Source organism: Lepidochelys kempii, chromosome 2 (assembly GCF_965140265.1).
Source record: "Lepidochelys kempii isolate rLepKem1 chromosome 2, rLepKem1.hap2, whole genome shotgun sequence".
Taxonomy (NCBI): Eukaryota; Metazoa; Chordata; order Testudines; family Cheloniidae; genus Lepidochelys; species Lepidochelys kempii.
This window is the reverse complement of record NC_133257.1, coordinates 194,634,211-194,653,111: the sequence shown is the minus strand read 5'-3', so window position 1 is coordinate 194,653,111 and position 18,901 is coordinate 194,634,211. Positions and strand designations below refer to the sequence as shown.

Genomic DNA, 18,901 nt, shown 5'->3' with positions numbered 1-18,901 from the left:
ACAACGCAAGCCAGTCCACAGACATCGGCCAGGACCTGCCTCCAACTGTTAGGCCACATGTCAGCAATGACACTTGTGTCAAATATGCCAGACTGCACATATGATGCCTGCAAGGCTGGCTCAGGACAGTATATATTCCACACAGACACAGCATTAACAAATGTTTTATAATGCCAACTGAAGTAAAAAAAAAAAAAAAAAAAAACACCTTTACATTAGTGGACGCAACCAAACAATGTTTGTGCAGGAATTCTCTTTGCACAGAGCCTTCCATTGATGATACTCCCAACTGATGCTTCTCTGCTAGGTTGGGAGGCACACCTGCACAACCACACAATGCACGGCCTCTGGTCCCCATTGGAATCCACATTAGACATGAATAGGCTGACCTGCAGCTCTAACAGGTTTATCTCCCATCATTCTTCCCAAAACCTCACAGGAATAAACGAGAAGCAACACTGCATACTCTAGATGTCCAAAGAGCGCTAACATTTTATATTGAGAGGACAAAGACTTTCAGAAAATCACCAAAGTTATTTCTTTGCATCACCGAACAATCTAAGGGAAACACCATATCTAAACAGAGGCTATTTAAAAGGCTCTCAAACTGCATAGACCTTTGTTATCACCAACAGCTACAACCCTGCTGGGGACCTGCACATGCTCCACTTGAGCACTCTGTGCTTTGATAGCTTTCCTCAACAATATGCCCATTATGGACATCTGTAAAGCAGCAACCTGGGCATCAGCCCATACGTTCACACAGCACTATGCCACAGAGCAGCACTCATCATCAGACTCTCTATTCAGACTTATGGTTTTATCATCCGCTAAGACTGCAACTCCAAAGACCCTCCCTTCCACCAAAGGCCATTTCTCTACAGTCACCTAAAGTGGAGCACCCACAGGGACACTCCTCAAAGAAGAGGAAAAGGCTACTTCCCCCTGTGCAGCAACTGAGGTTCTTTGAGATTAGTTGCCCCTGTGTGTGCTCTCCTCCCCACTACTTTGGAGTTGATTTTTTTTCACCCTAGAGACTGCGGTAGAGAGGGAACTGAGGGGAGGTTGGTCACAAAGCGCTATGTAACCCACAGAGGCAGCAGGAGATGGGGACTGTGCATGTGCAACCCAACCAGGCACTGCTATTAAAAATCTCCAATTACAGACACAGGGGCGCAGATTCACCTAAAGGAGAGCACCCACAGAGACCAAAATCTCGAAGAAACTCACCCTGTGCAGTAACTGAGGAACTTTGTCTTTCTTAAGACTACTTGGCACACAGTCTAGGTGCTCTTTCTACAGACCCATTCTGTCTCCCAGATATCCAGATAGGGTAACAAGCCACATGGAACCCTCATATTTTTTTCCCAGCAGGATCAACCAACACCTGCTAATGTTGTAAGTAGTTTCCGGCAGATGAAAGTTTTAGGGATTTTTTTTAAAATGGGGTAATGAATGCAGTACTTGAGTTTCTTCTCTCTGTTAGTACATGTTTATGAACAGGAATTTCTATAAAAACAAAAGGTATCTGCTCTAACTGTATTTTTATTTTCTGTTAAAGCATACAGTAATTTCTTACTTAAGTTATGAGGTATACACTGTCTTCTAGGCTAACTTCTGGCTTACCTGTTGTCATAATATCAAGCTTAACATTTGCTTTGCTCCAGTTATGTGCAGAAAATCTAGCTTTAGTCAATTAAAGAAAATTTTCGTTTGAATGAGTGAGGAGTCGTTACTGATATTTTGATTGTTTTTAAACAGTAGAGGAATATAATACTTGAGATGGAAGGTATTGGGTTAAAAAATAAACAAATAGTATGGCTCTTTTGTCTGTTGTGTAAAATATGACTATTATATGTCAAAATTATTACATGGTGTCATGTTGTAAGAAAATGAATGTATGTAATCCTTTCTTTCACAATCAACCATTGTTATCTATTGATGTAACCTGACAGCATGTCAGGAAAAGCTTGTCAGTACAAGAATTATTTTACTGCTTCTGGTAAGGAACATCATATCAGAAAAGGAAAAGAGAAGAAAAACATTGATTTAGTTCTTGTCATATTTGCTTTAACTAATAGTTAAAACCGTGGGACTTGGTATCCTTAGGGCGTGAGTCAATATAAACAATTTCTGGGCTTTTGCATGTGGCTGTGTAAAACTCCATTCTGTACAGAATCAAATGTTAACTAACTGCCTTCAGTTTTGCTGGAAGAGGAGCTGTTAAAAGAAAAACTAAAAAGATTAAAACTCTTATCTTGTTGGTCAGTTAAAATTAATAGAAAATTCCAAGAGCCAGCAAAGATTTTCTCTAAGGGGGGAAAAAAGTTGTATATCTTTAGATTTACCATGATGTCAGCTAGTTGGACTCGAAAACTTCATCTTTCCCAATTCTTGAATGTGCTTTTAAATAGCTTTGAATGTGTTTTGTACATAATTGCTTATATCATCATAGTTTTAAAACAAAACAAAAAATCTTGTCATTTTAGAGGGATTTGTGCGGACAGTTAGAGTTAATATGTAATTTACCATACATACTGAACTTGGTAGTTGTCTGAGTCTTTTACATTCCAGTTATTTGGCAATTGCACAAAGTAACTAAGCGGAAGGTTTGGGTTTTTTTTTTTTTTTTTTTTGGGTAACATGTAAAAACCCTTACCCACACCCACATACCATGTAGGGAAGAAGAAACTTTGAGTTTCGACTTCTGGTTTTTCTATGAGTTCTTCTGTTGTAATAGTTTCTTCAGCCTCCTAGCTTCTGCATACTTAGCATACTTTGAATAGGAAGTCAATCCCTTTACCTTTCTACTGCCCAGTAGAATTCCTTACAATGTTTTAATATGCTAAAACAACCCAATTCTGTTAGGCTTCACTGAACCTGATGTATCCTCTCTGGGCCACAGATTACAAGTGAAAGTGCTGTAAAAACTATTGTAGGGATCAAGAGAATTGTTGGTGTCTCTTTTGATGGACAAACATACTTTATTTACCTAGTCTTCCTCTTTTTAGGCCTAGTACAGCTAAAAAAATCTCTTATTTTACTAATCTTTTATATTGATCACTAAATCATGGTCTCAAATAATAGTGAATTTTCTGCTTTAGGAAAGCCCTTCAGAAGTTTTATTGCTCCTCTGATGGCTGGCTGTGGACATGTGTGGTGCTAAAAGTGTTACAGATTGGGAGGGAAAACAATGTAGCTATAGGTGAATGAATAAAGGGGAGAAACTATGACAAGTAGAAACACAGTTACTGGACAAAGCACTAGAAGATATACTGTAGAGAATAATCCTGTGTTGTCTTTTCTCTCTCTAATTCTGACTTGTAGTGTTAAAATACTATTTCTACTGTCTCTATTCACTGCGGTATTGTAGAAAGTTTCAGGCCTGTGTTTCAAAGGATTCCTAGATTAATCTGAGTTTAAGGCCAGAAGGGACCATTTTTATCGTATAGTCTGATCTCCTGCATAACACAAGTCATAGAAAAACATCAGACCTTGATTTTAAAATCTCCAGTGTTTGGATAATCTACCACAAGCGTAGGTAAATTGTGTCAGTGGTTAGTTACCTTCTCTGTTTAAAAACTTGCATCTAATTTCTAGCCTGAATTTGTCTGTTTTCAGCTTCCAGTGATTGAATCTTGTTATATTTTGTCTTCTAGATTGAAGGGAACAGAAATGTGATAAAGAGGGCTCTAGGTAGACTGTGATCAAGTCACCCTGTAACTTTCTCTTTTTGTTAAGCTAAATAGATTGAGCTGAAGTATCTGGCACTGACCACTGTTGGAAGACAGGATATTGGTCTAGATGGACTATTGGTCTGACCCAGTATGGCCATTCTTATGTTTTTATGAGCTCTTTAAGTCTGTTAAGGCTTATTCTCCAATCCTTAAATCTTTCTCATGGCTCTTCTCTGCCCCTCTCTAGTTTATCTGTCTTTCTTGAAGCGTGACCACCAGATCTGGACACACTACTGTAGTAGCAGTTGCACAAGGGCTAAATATAGAGGTATTATAATCTCTTTACTTCTGCTCAGTACTCCCCTTTCATACGATCAAGGGTTCCATTAGCCCTTCTGGCCACTGCATTGCACTAGGAGCTCAAGTTCAGCTGATTTATCCACTGTGACCCTCAAGTCTCTGTTAGGGTTAGTCTACGTTAGAAAATTAGGTTGATTTAACTGCCTTGGTTAAGAGTATGAAAAATCTACACGCCTGAGTGGTGGTGTTAAATCGACCTAAGTCCCTGTGTAGACGAAGCCTAAACTTGTTCCATCGACATAACTACCGCCTGTTGAGGAGGTAGATTACGAGAGTACCGCACCTGTCAGCGTAAGTAGTGTCTACACTGAAGAGACACAGTAGCGCAGCTGTACCGCTGTAGCATTTAAATGTGGAAAACCTTAGAATCACTGCTTTCCAGAATAGAGTTCCCCCATCCTGCAAGTAGGCCTTGCATTCTGTGTTCCTAGATGTGACCTTGCATTTGGCCATATTGAAATGTGACTAGAGTATAGATAGGCAATGTTGTGTTTAATTTGGTATTTTATATTTATTTCAGTTTGCAGATTTTCTCCATATTATTCTGGAAATTCCATTGTTTGCTATTTGATTTGGGTATCAATTCATATCTTTAAAGAGTTGCACTGTATGTCATTGTAGTTCTCCCCTTTAATGAGTTTTGAATGACTGGATTTATCCTGGTTAGCCTTTTTACATGGATTAAACTAATTCTAGTAGCTGGTTGAGGCTCAATAACCTGAGTCTGTGCGGGCTGACGTATCTTATTGTCAAGTCCTGCATAACAGGTTGTTTGACATAATCTGGCAGTTTAAAAAATCATCTTTTTTTCCAATGCAAACGAAACTTTAGGGAACAGAGAAGCAGACTAATGCTGGGACTCTCCAGTGCTTAAAGACAGCCTGTGGAGTTTTCTCAGAATCCTCATCCGGGGGGAAAAACTAGTTTGTCTTTTCCCTTGTGATGCAATTTTTCCACTCTGATTAACTGTCAGATCTCTTGACTGTTTGGTTTAACAGGTTTTGACAATGAATCCGAGTGTAAGAGGAACAATACTGCAAGCAAGAAAATTTGATATAAATGTCTTGCTCTTCTCTAGTTGCCTGTTGCTGTGCAGTGTCTTTCCTAAAATACTAATGAATATAGGGGGTTTCCAGATCGACAGCATTTTCACTGGAGGGTAACTTGTGATGGCGAATGAGTGTCCGTTTTTGTTTCTTTTTTTTTTTTATTTTGGGTTTTTTTCATTGAATGTATAGAAAGATGTGGAAGGGAGAGAGCAAATTTTTTGCTTGGGACAGATGTTGTAACAACCCTGTGTCAGTACAGGCTTGGCCTTTTTATACAGATTAGTTTTATCAGCTAAATACTTTTACCATTCTCCTTGTTAAAAGTAGTGCTCCCTTGAGACAGAAGAAAACACGCCAGTTAGGACTTTCTCTCATACTGAATTCTATTTTTTTTATTTATTGGAAACCTTTCAAGAATATTTTAGGGAGCTGAGGTGGAAGCCTTCTCCCTTTCTTGAAAGCTTTTGTGAGGCTTCAGATTTCATGTGACAAATAAGCATGATAAAGAGGAATAGAGGGTGGTGGGGAAAACAGTGGAGAAGTTTCTTACAGTGTTTGTGTATAATTAAAGAGCAGGCCTCCTGGGAAACAGGAATAAAGATATAACTTACTGCTGGACCAAAAGTAGGCTTGACAGTTGCCAGAAAATTGATGCTATAATAGCCCACCTACTGGCAGGAGAATCAAATGCACTCTTCTCTAAACTCCCAACATGAGACCTGTCTGAGGATCCATTTTTCCTCCCTGCAGAAGGATAGAATCTGTTCTTGCAGCAAGGAGTTCCAAGGCAAGGAAGGTGAAGGCTCATGCCCTGAAGACAAAGCAAGCCTACATTGAACTGTGTCTTATGAAGTGGAAAATATTCCAAAGTGCTGTGTTTAAGGGGTAGAGAAGGAAAAAAATTACAAGCTATAAAAGCTTGACCTAATGCTGACATCCTAATGTGGGACTATTGTTTGAACATGGGGAATGTGTGATTCAGATTTTATTACAAGAATTTCAGGAAATCTTGTGCTTTAGAAATGCATGAAACTGTACAAGTAACATCTAAAAGACTGTGTAGTTAAATATCTCTGGCACTTTTATCTCATAGACTCTTCCGATACAGCACTGCAATTTGTGTTTAAAATCAGAGTTATCAGTTTTAAAATAGTGGAATCAGTGTAGAAAACTTCAAACTGTTACTCTTAATACTTTAAGGTTTTATGGTCACATTGATACAGTACAAATACTATAAAGTATCAATATGATAGACCCAAGTGGCTGTTAATTTTTGAATAAAAGGCTTATTACAATAAATCTGTGATGCAAGGAGATTACCTATCAAGTTACATGATGCAGTATCACTTTATTGCTTCATAAAATGGGAACATATCAACTGAAGTTCAAGGCTAAAAGAATCCAGAACACAAGTAATAAAATCAAAGTATAATTTGTGTGGATTTTCTGAATATTATAAAGTGTTGATAAAGTGAGAATTTTGAATTTGATTTTACTGGACAAATTTTATTCCATCCAGTGAGTACTTCTAGACAAAATATTTTGAGCCTAAATGTGCAGAGCATTTTAACAGGTTTCCTGTTGCAGGTTCATGGACTATCGTACAGTTGCTTTTGAGAAAACAGTATAACTTAGCTCTTAAAAGCTCACATTTTCTGGAGATTAAAATAGGACTTTTCTTAGACCGCTAAATGTTCATGTACTGTTGCTACATAGGAATCCTGAATTTACACACGGTTATTCCAGCCATTCAGCCTCTTCACAGATTTGAAGTTTGGCATGCAAATCACTGTTGACAGCCAACAGGCCCTCTTGGACTGTTTAAAACTATGAAAGCCAACCCCTTGCACGATGTTACAGATTACGTTTGTTGTAATATATGCCATATAGAAGTCAGGCCTGAAATAGTGTGATCTGAAAAAAGGATTCAGGCCTTCTTATATGTATATCAAATAATCAGCTATCCCAACATCTTAGCTCTTCTTTCTGCCCAAATCCGCTTAGAAGGACCCAGCATGTCTTTGAGAATTTTCTATATGTATTTATTAATACAAGAATTGGACAATAACATTTGGATTTGAAACTACAGAATTTTTCTTTTTCTTCTCCTCTTCCAGGTGTTCAATACTTGCCTGCAGTGCTTATGTTGCTCTGGCTTTGGGTGATAACCTTATGGCTTTGAATCATGCAGATAAACTTCTTCAGCAGCCAAAGCTGTCAGGATCTCTTAAGTAAGTCTGGATTGACCATTCTTTTGCCCCTGGTATCTGGAAGAATCTGAGTTGAAGTGCCAACATTTTTAACTTGTTGCCAGTGCTGTCTTTAAGTCTAAGAACGCAAATATTAGATCTGACTCTTTTCCCCTTGAAGTCTGTGGCAAAATAATCACTGACCAGCAGGAATGGGGCCTAACTTTTTATATATGAAATCTGTATAATTGGAATGGTCAGATTCTATAACTACTTTTGGTGCTTGTTAATCTTGAAAAGGCAGTTTGGTCCAGTGACTAAAGTAGCAGACTACATATTTTAGGCCTGGTTTCTGTTCCTGGCTCTGCCATTGACTGACTTTGTGAGACATAGATTCTGTGCTTCAGTGTCTCCATCTGCAAAATGAGGATAACAATGCTTACTATTTCTGTAAAGTTTATTTAGCCCTACCGGTAAAAAGTGCTATGGAAGTGCTAGTTACTTCTTTGTATATGTATTTAATGTTAAACTGCTGTGAATGGGCAGTAACTGCTCTCCACAAAGACAAATTTCAGAGTAGCAGCCGTGTTAGTCTGTATTCGCAAAAAGAAAAGGAGTACTTGTGGCACCTTAGAGACGAACCAATTTATTTGAGCATAAGCTTTCGTGAGCTTCATCCAATGAAGTGAGCTGTATCTCATGAAAGCTTATGCTCAAATAAATTGGTTCATTTCTAAGGTGCCACAAGTACTCCTTTTCTTTTTGCTCTCCACAAAGACTGCTACTTTGAGTATTCAGTGTGTAAATTAGCTTCAAAGGGGCTTTTAACTTCCAGAAGATAAGCAAGATACTTTGAAAGAAATCCAGCTACGTTTACAGAACAGATTGCACGTGTGTAATATTCCTGTTGGACTCAGTCATGTTGATTGTCATACAATTCTGAAGGCTTTTTGTTTAAAAAAAAAAAAAAAAAACAAGTGAGCTTGAACCCTTATCCTTCACTCCCTGGCTATAAGTGGTATTTCATGGTGGGGTTCACAAATCTGTTGCCATACATACATATGAGGAAGTGAGTTAATCCATTCATGTTTGTAGTACTTTGCCGGCAATATACATGCTAAACCCACCCATGTCAAGAAATTAACTGATCTTAATTTTGTTTTTGTTACATGCCTAATGTTACTTCATTGTAGCTTTTGTGCAATCCTTTTATGACCCAAATATTCTTAAATTTGAAAGTCCGCCACAAACTGCTTTGTGATGGTATGCCCCAAATGGAGAAATAACTGATCAGAGTCATATTTGGGAGCAAAAGACAGCCATTTACATTCTTTGCCTTGCAGAATTAGCTGTTCTCTGTGTTAATTATGCGTGTTTTCTTCATGTTACTGAATGGGGTAAATTACATGGAGGGAGCTGACTGTCTGTTGCGGTGACTCTGTCTTTTTAGATTATATGCTTCAGATTAAAACGCTTCAGTTTATGGATAGTTGTTTATATAATAATTGCTTTGCCTTTTAATACAAATTGTCAATAAATTCCTTGTGCGTGCTAATCATTAACTCAAAACAAAGCAATTTTGCTGTAATTTGAGATGGATTCTATATTGTGATGTCTTATACATATGTATATAATTTTTTTTCAACTTTTGTTTTAAATTTAATATTTGCTTGTAAATTTGTATATTGTGGTAATATCTAATATGCAATCTTAATTAGAACATTTTAATTTAATTTTAAAAAATGCAGATTACCTGTGCTAAGCTAAAAATGGAGAACATCATAAACATCTCTGTGTTGTTAATTGTATCACAGTAGCTCCCAGGAGCTCCAGCTGGGAATGGTTTCAGAGTAGCAGCCGTGTTAGTCTGTATCCGCAAAAAGAAAAGGAGGACCTGTGGCATCTTAAAGACCAACAAATTTATTTGAGCATAAGCTTTCGTGTGAGCTGTAGCTCACGAAAGCTTATGCTCAAATAAATTTTGTTAGTCTCTAAGGTGCCACAAGTCCTCCTTTTCTAGTTGGGAATGGGTGTCCCATTATGCTAGGTGCTGTACAGACACGTAGGACAGCGCAAGAATGTACAGCCTGTATTCCCTCACTGGGATATAAATTTATGCCTGAAATTTTGTTTGTTTTTAGTAACAGACTCTAGTAGCAGGTTGGTGTTTTTTCTTTTGGGTATGAAATCACTTAGCCTTAGTTTCTCCATCTGCCAAATGGGAATAGAGACAAATACCCAACCTCCCAAGGATGTTGTGAGAATTAAATGATGTTTTTTGTATAGCAATCTGAAAGTGTAAAGTGCTACATAAGTGCTATTTATTTATTATTATTAAATGACAACTGGATACTTTGGAGAGTAGCCGTGATCCCACAAACTTTTGTGCACGACTGATTTCCTGGGACTACTCACATGCACAAGTGTTTGTAGTATTGGAGTCTAAAATGGCAAAAAGTCAAATGACTCACTTATAAAAGTATCTCCATAATAATTTCAGTGCAGCAAACTGTCACTCAGGTAAAGAAATACATCCAGTTTCTCTTCTGAAACAGTAATATGGTAATGAAACTTGTCCAAGTGGAATTTGTATCTGAATGTTTGCTGTTGTAGGTTTCTTGGCCATTTGTATGCAGCAGAGGCTCTCATCTCTCTAGACAGAATATCTGATGCCATTACTCACTTGAACCCTGAGAACGTCACTGATGTTTCCCTGGGGATCTCTTCAAATGAACAGGATCAAGGTTAATGAGTCTACACTTGATTAGAACCGGTCGTGCTTTCAGCTGCCTTCCTTCTGTAACTTGCAACATATATAAGTTTGCAGCAGTTTTTGTGAGGTGGATGGTCTGTTCTTTAGTCCTTAGTTTTTGGTTTACCTTGTGTATATTTGTAATTTAGTTCAAAATAACTAATGTATTGCTCATCAGTTTGTCTAAACATTATTTATTGGAAGTTTGTTATTAAATATGTAATTACAGTTAATGCTTGGGCTTCTTACCTGCTAACACTTCACCCTTTTTCACCCTCCATGCTTGTTTTCAGAGTTTAATACCCTGTATATACACTGTGGGGATATGAGAGGGGAGATGGTTAAATCTATATCTTAAAACTTCCAACGCTTTTGGGGGGTGGGGTAGGGAATGTAACAAAACCAGCTACTTTTAGATCCCATCTATACAGTTCAGCCTTCAGAAGCAGTTCTGATTTGAATGGCACATTTGCAGTTTAAACTTTATTGCCCATCATTATACTGCAGATTTAAAAGATGTTTGTAAATAAGCAAAACCCTAACATGAAAATTGAAAGCTTTCTAAATGGTCCACGATTTCTAACAAGCTGATAGATTTTTCTGGTTTACCATAGTCAATCCATGAAGAGAAAGTCTAGCTTGAATCTGCTGTCATAAAACGATAGGGTTTTCTTTTAAAAGCCTTAAGAAGGCTCACAGGACATTCTGGCTTTTCTTGTCTCTACAGGGTCAGACAAAGGAGAAAATGAGGTGATGGAATCTTGTAAGTAATAGCTCCAGAATCCAGAAGTAATGCAGGCATTTGTCTTGCCACAGTGTGGAATGAAATCAAAAGTGTGAAATAATTTTGATTATTTTTTCTTTCAGCTGGCAAGCAGACACCCCAGTGTTATCCCAGTTCAGTCACTTCTGCACGAACAATGATGTTGTTTAACCTTGGCAGTGCTTACTGCTTGCGAAGTGAATATGATAAAGCTCGCAAGTGTCTCCACCAGGTGAAAAAACAAACCTCAAGACAGCTTTATGTACTGTTCCCTTATATAGGAGCCATCTTCGTCGTTATGCTGGAAATATTTATGTTTACACTTTAAAATGAAACTTCAAAATAACTTCAGGAAGGGAAATGTTTTTTAAAGAAAACATTATAACCTTTCTTCCCCCCTCATCTTTCTCCTTTATCCTTCAGAAACTTGCTCAGTTGAAACTTGCTATATGTTTTCAACCAGAAGATAAGCCTGAAAAATGTTTTCAGTAATAATATTTTAATTACATCTTTACATATTCACCTGATTTCAAAGACATTTGTCTGCTTAGGTGAATTTCTCTTGGGAGTTTTATCTAAATGAATATTGATACAATGGTCTAGAACTACTTTAAATGAGCTCTTCTGGAAATAAGAGCTGTTCTGGATTAGTTCTAATGAAGTTGTTCTCAATTATGTCAACCATCATGCCAACATCCCTTCTAGCTTCTTTGTTTTAAAAAACATTGGGGTGGCTAAAGGGAAGCCAAAGGCGTCAAACTCTCTGAAGCAGTCAATTAAGCCTGTAATTTTAGTCTTTGTCTTCATATTTGCCTTAAACTGTTGGTAGGTGGGCTTAAAATTAATCTGACACTTAATTGTTCCTAAAACCAGTGATAGTTATTGCCCTTAAAAGCAGAACTTTTGTGGTGTTTTGGTATTCCAAACACTGGACTGCTAAAACTTGATTTTAGTTTACTTTTAAGACTGTAAAGCTGCTCAACTGCCTTGGTGGGAAGTTAGGATGCTTTATAGCTGTTATCCATCATATCACAATCGAAACACAAACATCCCATTTCTGTTGCCTGAATACAAGAATTTCACTTGTGGAGTACTTACAAAAAATGTGCAAATTCTTGTGCTGAAAGGTTAGGGGTTTCCTGAGGCTGAGGGAGTTGATTGTCCTTGGCGTTCAGTTTCCTCTAGTTTTTCTAGCTTTTACTCCCTCTTCCTTTCTTCCCTTGGTGTAGCAGCTCTCCGCTCTGTACAACTAAAAAGGGTTCTCTGCAGAATAACTTAGGCTGTCATAATTTAATCACTGTCCACAACAGGATACTACTCTGAAGTTGAAGCTATTCAAAGCTGTTCATTTCCTTCCTTTCAATAGAGCCGATCCATGTCACTGGGTACTACATGTAACTATCACCATGTGTGAAAGAGAGGGGACACAGAATGACTTCACTGTGCATATTTAAATGGATGGATAGGTGGTGTTCAACACTGAGTGAAACCAACTAGAAAAACAATGGGCAGGGACACCACTGGATTTTATATCTTGCAGAGAGAAATAGGGCAAATTAAATGGTGAAATAGCATTTTGGTACCAAGTTACGCAAATTACCGTTCAGTCTTTTAACTGTACTGCTTGGACCAGGGCTTTTTATACAGAATCATCTTGTCCCATATTTTTAGTGTTCACAAATATGGTCCCAGTCCTTTTCAGGAATGTTTGTATATGTGTTTGGGGCGGGCGGGGTATTAAACCAAATACACTTGTACAGGTTCAGTTAATATAATTTCAGTGTGCTCACTTCTTAGTGAAGTAATAGCTGTATTTTGGGCTGAACAAACTGTAAGGCTAAGGGGTTTATAGCAAATAAACTTGGAGGCCCCTGAGTCTACTAATTGGTGATTAGCGAGTTAATGGGAAGCATCTTTGTTGTACTGGAAATATTTAATTGTTCACACTTTAAAATGAAATTCAAAGTAACTTCAGGAAGGGAAATGATTTTTTTAAAAAAAATCATAGCCTCTCCTCCCCCATCATCGTTCTTTCATCCTTCATGTCTTCCTTCTTGCTAAGCTATGAGGAAAGGAAATAAGGCTTTTGTATGAATAGTTGCAATATATTTGTTTACATGTTTCAAAATTGACTAGGAGAAGGGCTGTTTTCTTCCAGTGTAAACAAGACTAACACAGATACGACAATGATGCTTGCTCAGCTGTAGAGGGAAGGAAGTTGAGGTTGAAGGATGAAGAGGAGGGAAATGAGTCAAATATTTAATAACATTTGCCCTTTCAGAGGCTTGACAACCCTTGCTGTTTTTCTTTGCATGTTAATCTCGAGAATTTTTCTGTTTTGACTGAAAGGAATGACGCTGTGCGTGAGCTTTCTGAGTATAGGAGCCAGTCAGAGCACAGAGATTAGAGTGACTGATCGGAGACCTGCATATTTACCACACGGTTTTGAGAAATAATTGTACTGTGATCATGAAATCCTTTTATGCTGCCTGTCAGCTGATCAGAGTATGGGGAATCAAATACTATATGATTTATTAAGAAATAAACATCTGTACAAATCATTGGCAACCAATCTGAGCACAGGGAAGTAAGTAACTATATAGTATTCCTGCACTCTGATTGGCTGAGACAATGACATTTCACTGCATTCTCAAACTGCCGCAGGTTGGGAATAGAGAGAGAGAGAGATCCCTAGCTGGTGCACATCTGAATAGGTTCATTAGCTTTATAACGGAGGATCTGGTCATGTGACCGTAGGGAGATTTTTTGAATGAATTGCTCATCTGGGAAATCACCCCTCCAAGAAAAAAGAGACAAAACCTTCAGATTGGCTCAGGAATGACTCCTTTATATTTGTCATGTATGTATGTAAAAAGCAGATGGTGCCTCTGAGTAGAGGTGCGAAATATTCTTACAAGGCAGATCATCTGTCATCCTCTCTGCATACATGGACCTGATGGCAGGTATTGATATTTCAAAAATAGTACCTTAGTTTGTTTATTGCCCTGTCTTATAACTATCCTGTTAACTGGTATTTTCCTTCTTGTTGAATTATCTGTTGAGTTATTAACCTTTTTTCTCTTATTTTGGGGTAAGGCTGCTTCACTGATCCATCCCAAAGAAATTCCCCCGGAGGCCATTCTACTGGCTGTGTATCTTGAACTACAGAATGGTAAATAATTTTAGCATCTTTTCTAAACAATTTTAACCCCTTTTATGTTGATTGGAGCTTCCTGTGCTTCTCGTGCTGCTTGTGTTTAATTATGATTCTTGGCCTTACTGCAAACTTTACTGAGGAATCCCCCAACCTTTGAAGCTGAAGCAGTAGAATAAAGCCTTTAGTAGCATCCGAAATATATGGTCTATTTAGACTTTGAGTTCAGATGTGTTACAGCTCAGCAAGTTGTGCAATTAATTGTTCCCCACATTTCATGTCCAAAGCTTTTTTTTGTGTGTGTGTGTGTGTGTGTGTGTATGTGTGTACGTATGTTGGCTCCATTGGTTGCCACCTCTTTGTTTTTATGTTTTCTTTGTAACTGATAAATACTTGTTTTTACACAAGGACTCTTAGCCTAAATTACACAGCTGGCTGGCAGAGCCTGCTGTAGTTCAGACTTAAAAACAATGTCTAGCATAAACCTGTTCTTACCCACTCGAAAGCATTCATCTTCTGGGCTGAAATTTTCCATGCATTGTCTCTGTACAAAAGCAATTTGTCTTGGAAAGTTCGAGCAAAATCCTATCAGTTAGTGACAAAGAGTCCTGTGGCACCCTATAGACTAACAGACGTATTGGAGCATAAGCTTTCGTGGGTGAATACCCACTTCGTTGGATGCGTGTATTCACCCATGAAAGCTCATGCTCCAATACGTCTGTTAGTCTAAATGGTGCCACAGGACTCTTAATCTGAATCTGTAAAAGCGGCAAACGTGGCTACCCCACTGATACTTATCAGTTAGTGAGTTATGGGAGATTGAATGATGAGAGAGTTTATGCACTTTCTTGCACCTTTGTATAAAGCAGGGGTCGGCAACCTACGGTATGTGTGCCAAAGACTGCATGCGAGCCGATTTTTAATGGCACGCTGCTGCCTGCGGGGTCCCAGCCGCCGGCCCCGCTCAGCCCACTGCCAAACCCAGGCCAGCAGCAGGCTGAGTGGGGCCGGTGCCCAGGACCCCAGCAGGCAGCAGCGTGCCATTAAAACTCCTGCCCACCCCAGCCTGCTGTTCTCTCTTTTCTCTCCCCTCCTCCCCCCACCCGCCCGCCGCGTGGCGGCAGGGTGAAGAAGCTTGGTCCTGCTGGCTGCTGCTGCAGGGCAGGCAAGCTCCCCCACCTCTTTCCCCAGCGTGCTGGATTCCTGCCCTTCCTCCTCTCCTGCCCTGCCTCCGATCAGCTGATGGCCCTTGCAAGGGATGGGGAGAAGTGGAGCCGCAGCGTGCTCGCTGCTCCGGGGAGGAGGCGGAGAAGAAGTGGGGACGGGGCCTTGGGGAAGGGGGATGGAATCAGGGCATATCCCCTCCAGCCGTGAGCCACTCTGGGCAGGGAGTTGGGGGTGTGGGCTAGGGTTGTGGGGGTGCTCCCAGCCCTCTGCACCCCCCACATTCCCACCCCCACCCTGAGTACCAAACGGGAGCTCCTGCACGCCCCTCCCCCCCCACATTACCGCCTGCACCCCTCGCACCAAATGGGAGCTGCCAAGGTAAGCATTCCACACCCAAACCTCCTGCCCCAACCTTGAGCCGCCCTCCCTCATTTTAGCTACTGGCCAGACCCAACCCCCAGCCTGCTCCTTCAGCCCCCATCCCTGTGCTCAGTGCACTCCCACCCTCAGCTCAGTGCAGAGAGAGAGAGGAAGAGAATGGACTAGAACCAGGGAGAAGGTAGGTACCCACCCTATGTGGGCAGGGCCAGGATCCCAGACCAGCAGCTAGCTGAGTGGGGCTGGCAGCTGGGACCCTGGCTGGCAGGAGCCGGCGAACACTCAGCCCACTGCTGGTCTGAGGTCCCAGCCACTGGCCCTGCTCAGCCCACTGCCGGTCTGGGGTTCTGGCTGCCGGCCCCTTGCCAGCCACTGTCCCAGCCACAGGCCCCACTCAGCCTGCTGCCGGCCTAGGTGAACGGAACCCCAGGCTGGCAACGGGCTGAGCAGGCCGGTGGCGTAAGATCAGCATTTTAATTTAATTTTAAATGAAGCTTCTTAAACATTTTGAAAACCTTGTTTACTTTACGTACCACAATAGTTTCGTTATGATATATAGACCTTCTAAAAAACATTAAAATGTATTACCGGCATGCGAAACCTTAAATTAGAGTGAATAAATGAAGACTCGGCACACCACTTCTGAAAGGTTGCCGCCCCTTGGTATAAAGTATAAAGAAGGCCTAAAAGGTTTATTGGGTTTTTAAGGGACACCAACCTGAAACCTATTAAGCTTCCAAAAATAAGTTAAATAGTGCCATGTACCACACCTACCCCTGAGACGTCCTCAGTTTAGTATTCTCCTTCACTTGCTTGTCCATATGCACATTTGCATCATGCACTTGAGTCCAGAGTATTTAGTCAGCAGTACCTAGACCTCACACGTATGCCCTGAGAGTCCTCATGCTCCACATCGAGGGCATGCAAGGGCAGAACATGCTGCACTCTTCCATTCCTCTTACTCACGTCTGGCTTGAGACTTTACACTATACCTATGCTGCAGCTTAGCCTCAAAAGTCACGCTGCCAAAATCCAGCCTGATTCCTGTCCAGAACATTGAATTCATAGGAGCAGTCTTAAGTTCCGCCAAGTCTGTGGTTTACATCCCGCAGGACAGATTCAACGACCAATTGGCCCTCATCTGTCAGTTGGAACAAAACCCAAATACCATAGCAAGGATCTGTTTGATGGCTACTAGGACATGTATCCTCTGTCACCTTTGTGACACCACATGCCAGACTTCACCTCTGCTGCTGGTAGAAGCTTATCCAACTTACCAACAATCATCATTAGTAATGTATCTTTGTGTGTCCTCTCTAGTTCTGTCCTCCCTGACACACTGGAAAAATCCAGCAAGCATCTGCAAAGGGATTGATTTCCATTCTCTCTCTCTTCCCTCCCTCCCCACCCCACCCCATCACATACCATTGTGACAGATGCTTCACTAAGGGGATGGGAGGTCATATGATATTGCTCAAAGTGTAAGTCCTCTGGATGGTATGGGAAGCAAGGATGCATATTAACCTCAGAGCTTATGCAAAACATCAAGACTTTTCTCAAACTTATCAGAAGACAATTGGTACAGATAAGGACTGACAATACAATTACCATGTTCTGCATCAAAAACCAATGCGGAGCCAAGATGCTGTCAGGTTGTGGACCTGATGCATCAAACATTAGATTGTCCTGTCAGCAGTATACTTAGCAGGCATTTAAAATACATTGGCAGGCAAACTGAGCAGGCACTTCTTCCAGAATCACTACTGGGAGATAAAGAACTCTGTTCTTGGGTCACCTCCAGATAGACTTGTTTGCCACATAAGGTCACAGGAAGTGTTGAATATTTTGTTCTAGGGGAGGCATCAGCCTGGGCTCCCTGGCAAATGCATTCCAGGGTCAGGGACCTTAATATACGCCTACCCTCTGATATTGAGAGTGCTCTGTAAGGGTCAACAGGAAGATTCATACAAGCTGATTGTGATAGCCCTGGCATGGCCATGCCAGTTTGGTTCACAGACCTGCTATACCTGTGAACCTTCCAACCCAAGACCTTACCTCTGCTCCCAGACCTCATATCCGAGAACAAGGGAGAGATCCTACATCCAGAACTGAAATCCTTCCATCTCATAGTGTGGTTCCTGGGTGCATGTTGTCAGTAGAATATGCCTGTTGTTCTCCAGTGAGGAATATCCTTATGAACACCAGGAAGGAGTCTACAAGAAAAACCTACCAGCCAAAACGGACAAGGTTTTCCCACGGGTGCTGTAGAAGGCTGATTGTTCCTCACAATTCTTTGATACCTCAGATCTTAGATTATTTGCTAGAACTAAAGAACAATAATTTGTCACTGAGTTCAGTCAGGGTTCACTTTCCGCTCATCACCCCCCGGCCTGGAAAAACCCTGTATTTTCTCACCTGATTATGATGAAATGTTTAAATGGGTTGATTGACGTATTCCCACCGATCGAGTACCTCATTCCACCATGGGACCCCAATTTTGTAGTTTCATCCTTCATGAGCAGACCATTTGAACCATTTGCTACCTGTTCCTTTTTACGCTTCTGCGAAGATGGCCATCACATCAGCAAGATGGGTAAGTGAGATCCAAGTACTTCCGAGAAGATATCTCAAGGACACATTCCAAGTTCCTGCCAAAAGTGGTTACTGACTTCCACTTGCCAGTATTCTTTTCAAAGCCTCTTGCCTCAAGAGCACAAGCAATGCTACATTCCTTAAATGGCAGGAGGGTATTAGCCTTCTACCTGCATAGGACAAAACCATTCAAATAGCCTTGGAGAATATATGTCTGTTTTGCAAAAAGAATAAAGGGGATCAGCCATATCAACACACAGACCATCAAACTGGATCTCCAACTACCTCAAGACCTGCTATGAAGTAGCCAGAGCAGAGCCACTTGGTTCCTTGGGCTCATTCAACTAGAGCTCAAGCATCATCAGTAGCTTCACTGAAGAGATGTTATTCACATGCACATTCCACATAGCCTCCATCCACTCAACTTTGGTGGTCCTTATCCTTCAGATTCTGCAGCTGAGAAGAAACAGAGGAGCACTGATGCACTCTGCCCTTATATGCCCTTTATGTGGAGCACAGGGACTCTTGGGGTACTGCTCATGTCCACTGCTCCATGTCCATAGTGCAATGTGTATATGGACAGCACATTTCAAAGGATTCCAGGTACTGTAAGATGAGTAAATTTCCCCTATTGCTGTGTGAAGGACCCACATGGAACAGGAATGACAGCCCTCATTCTGAGCTTCTCTGCATGGGCACAACCAAGCACCCACATGGAGCCCTGCTGAAGCCATCAGGACTCTGGTTGGAAGGGACCCCCAGAGCAGAACCACCTGCAGGACTGGGGCATTAGTAACTGAATAGACAGTGCTGTCGGTGC

At 40.7% G+C, this 18,901-nt stretch overlaps 1 protein-coding gene across 6 annotated transcripts in view; it reads left to right on the top strand.

Annotated features, from left to right (window-relative positions):
• Positions 1-18,901, top strand: part of CNOT10 (CCR4-NOT transcription complex subunit 10) — a 73,482-nt gene that overhangs the window by 37,103 nt on the left and 17,478 nt on the right. For all 6 annotated transcript variants that reach the window (XR_012157496.1, XM_073333355.1, XM_073333352.1 and 3 more), the window contains exons 14-18: positions 7,204-7,317; positions 9,889-10,019; positions 10,755-10,790; positions 10,895-11,022; positions 13,887-13,962. Coding sequence is in view for 5 of the 6 variants with exons in the window: in XM_073333355.1 (XP_073189456.1) it covers positions 7,204-7,317; positions 9,889-10,019; positions 10,755-10,790; positions 10,895-11,022; positions 13,887-13,962 (485 nt within the window). In the remaining variant the exon portion in view is untranslated. The remainder of the gene's footprint in view (positions 1-7,203; positions 7,318-9,888; positions 10,020-10,754; positions 10,791-10,894; positions 11,023-13,886; positions 13,963-18,901) is intronic.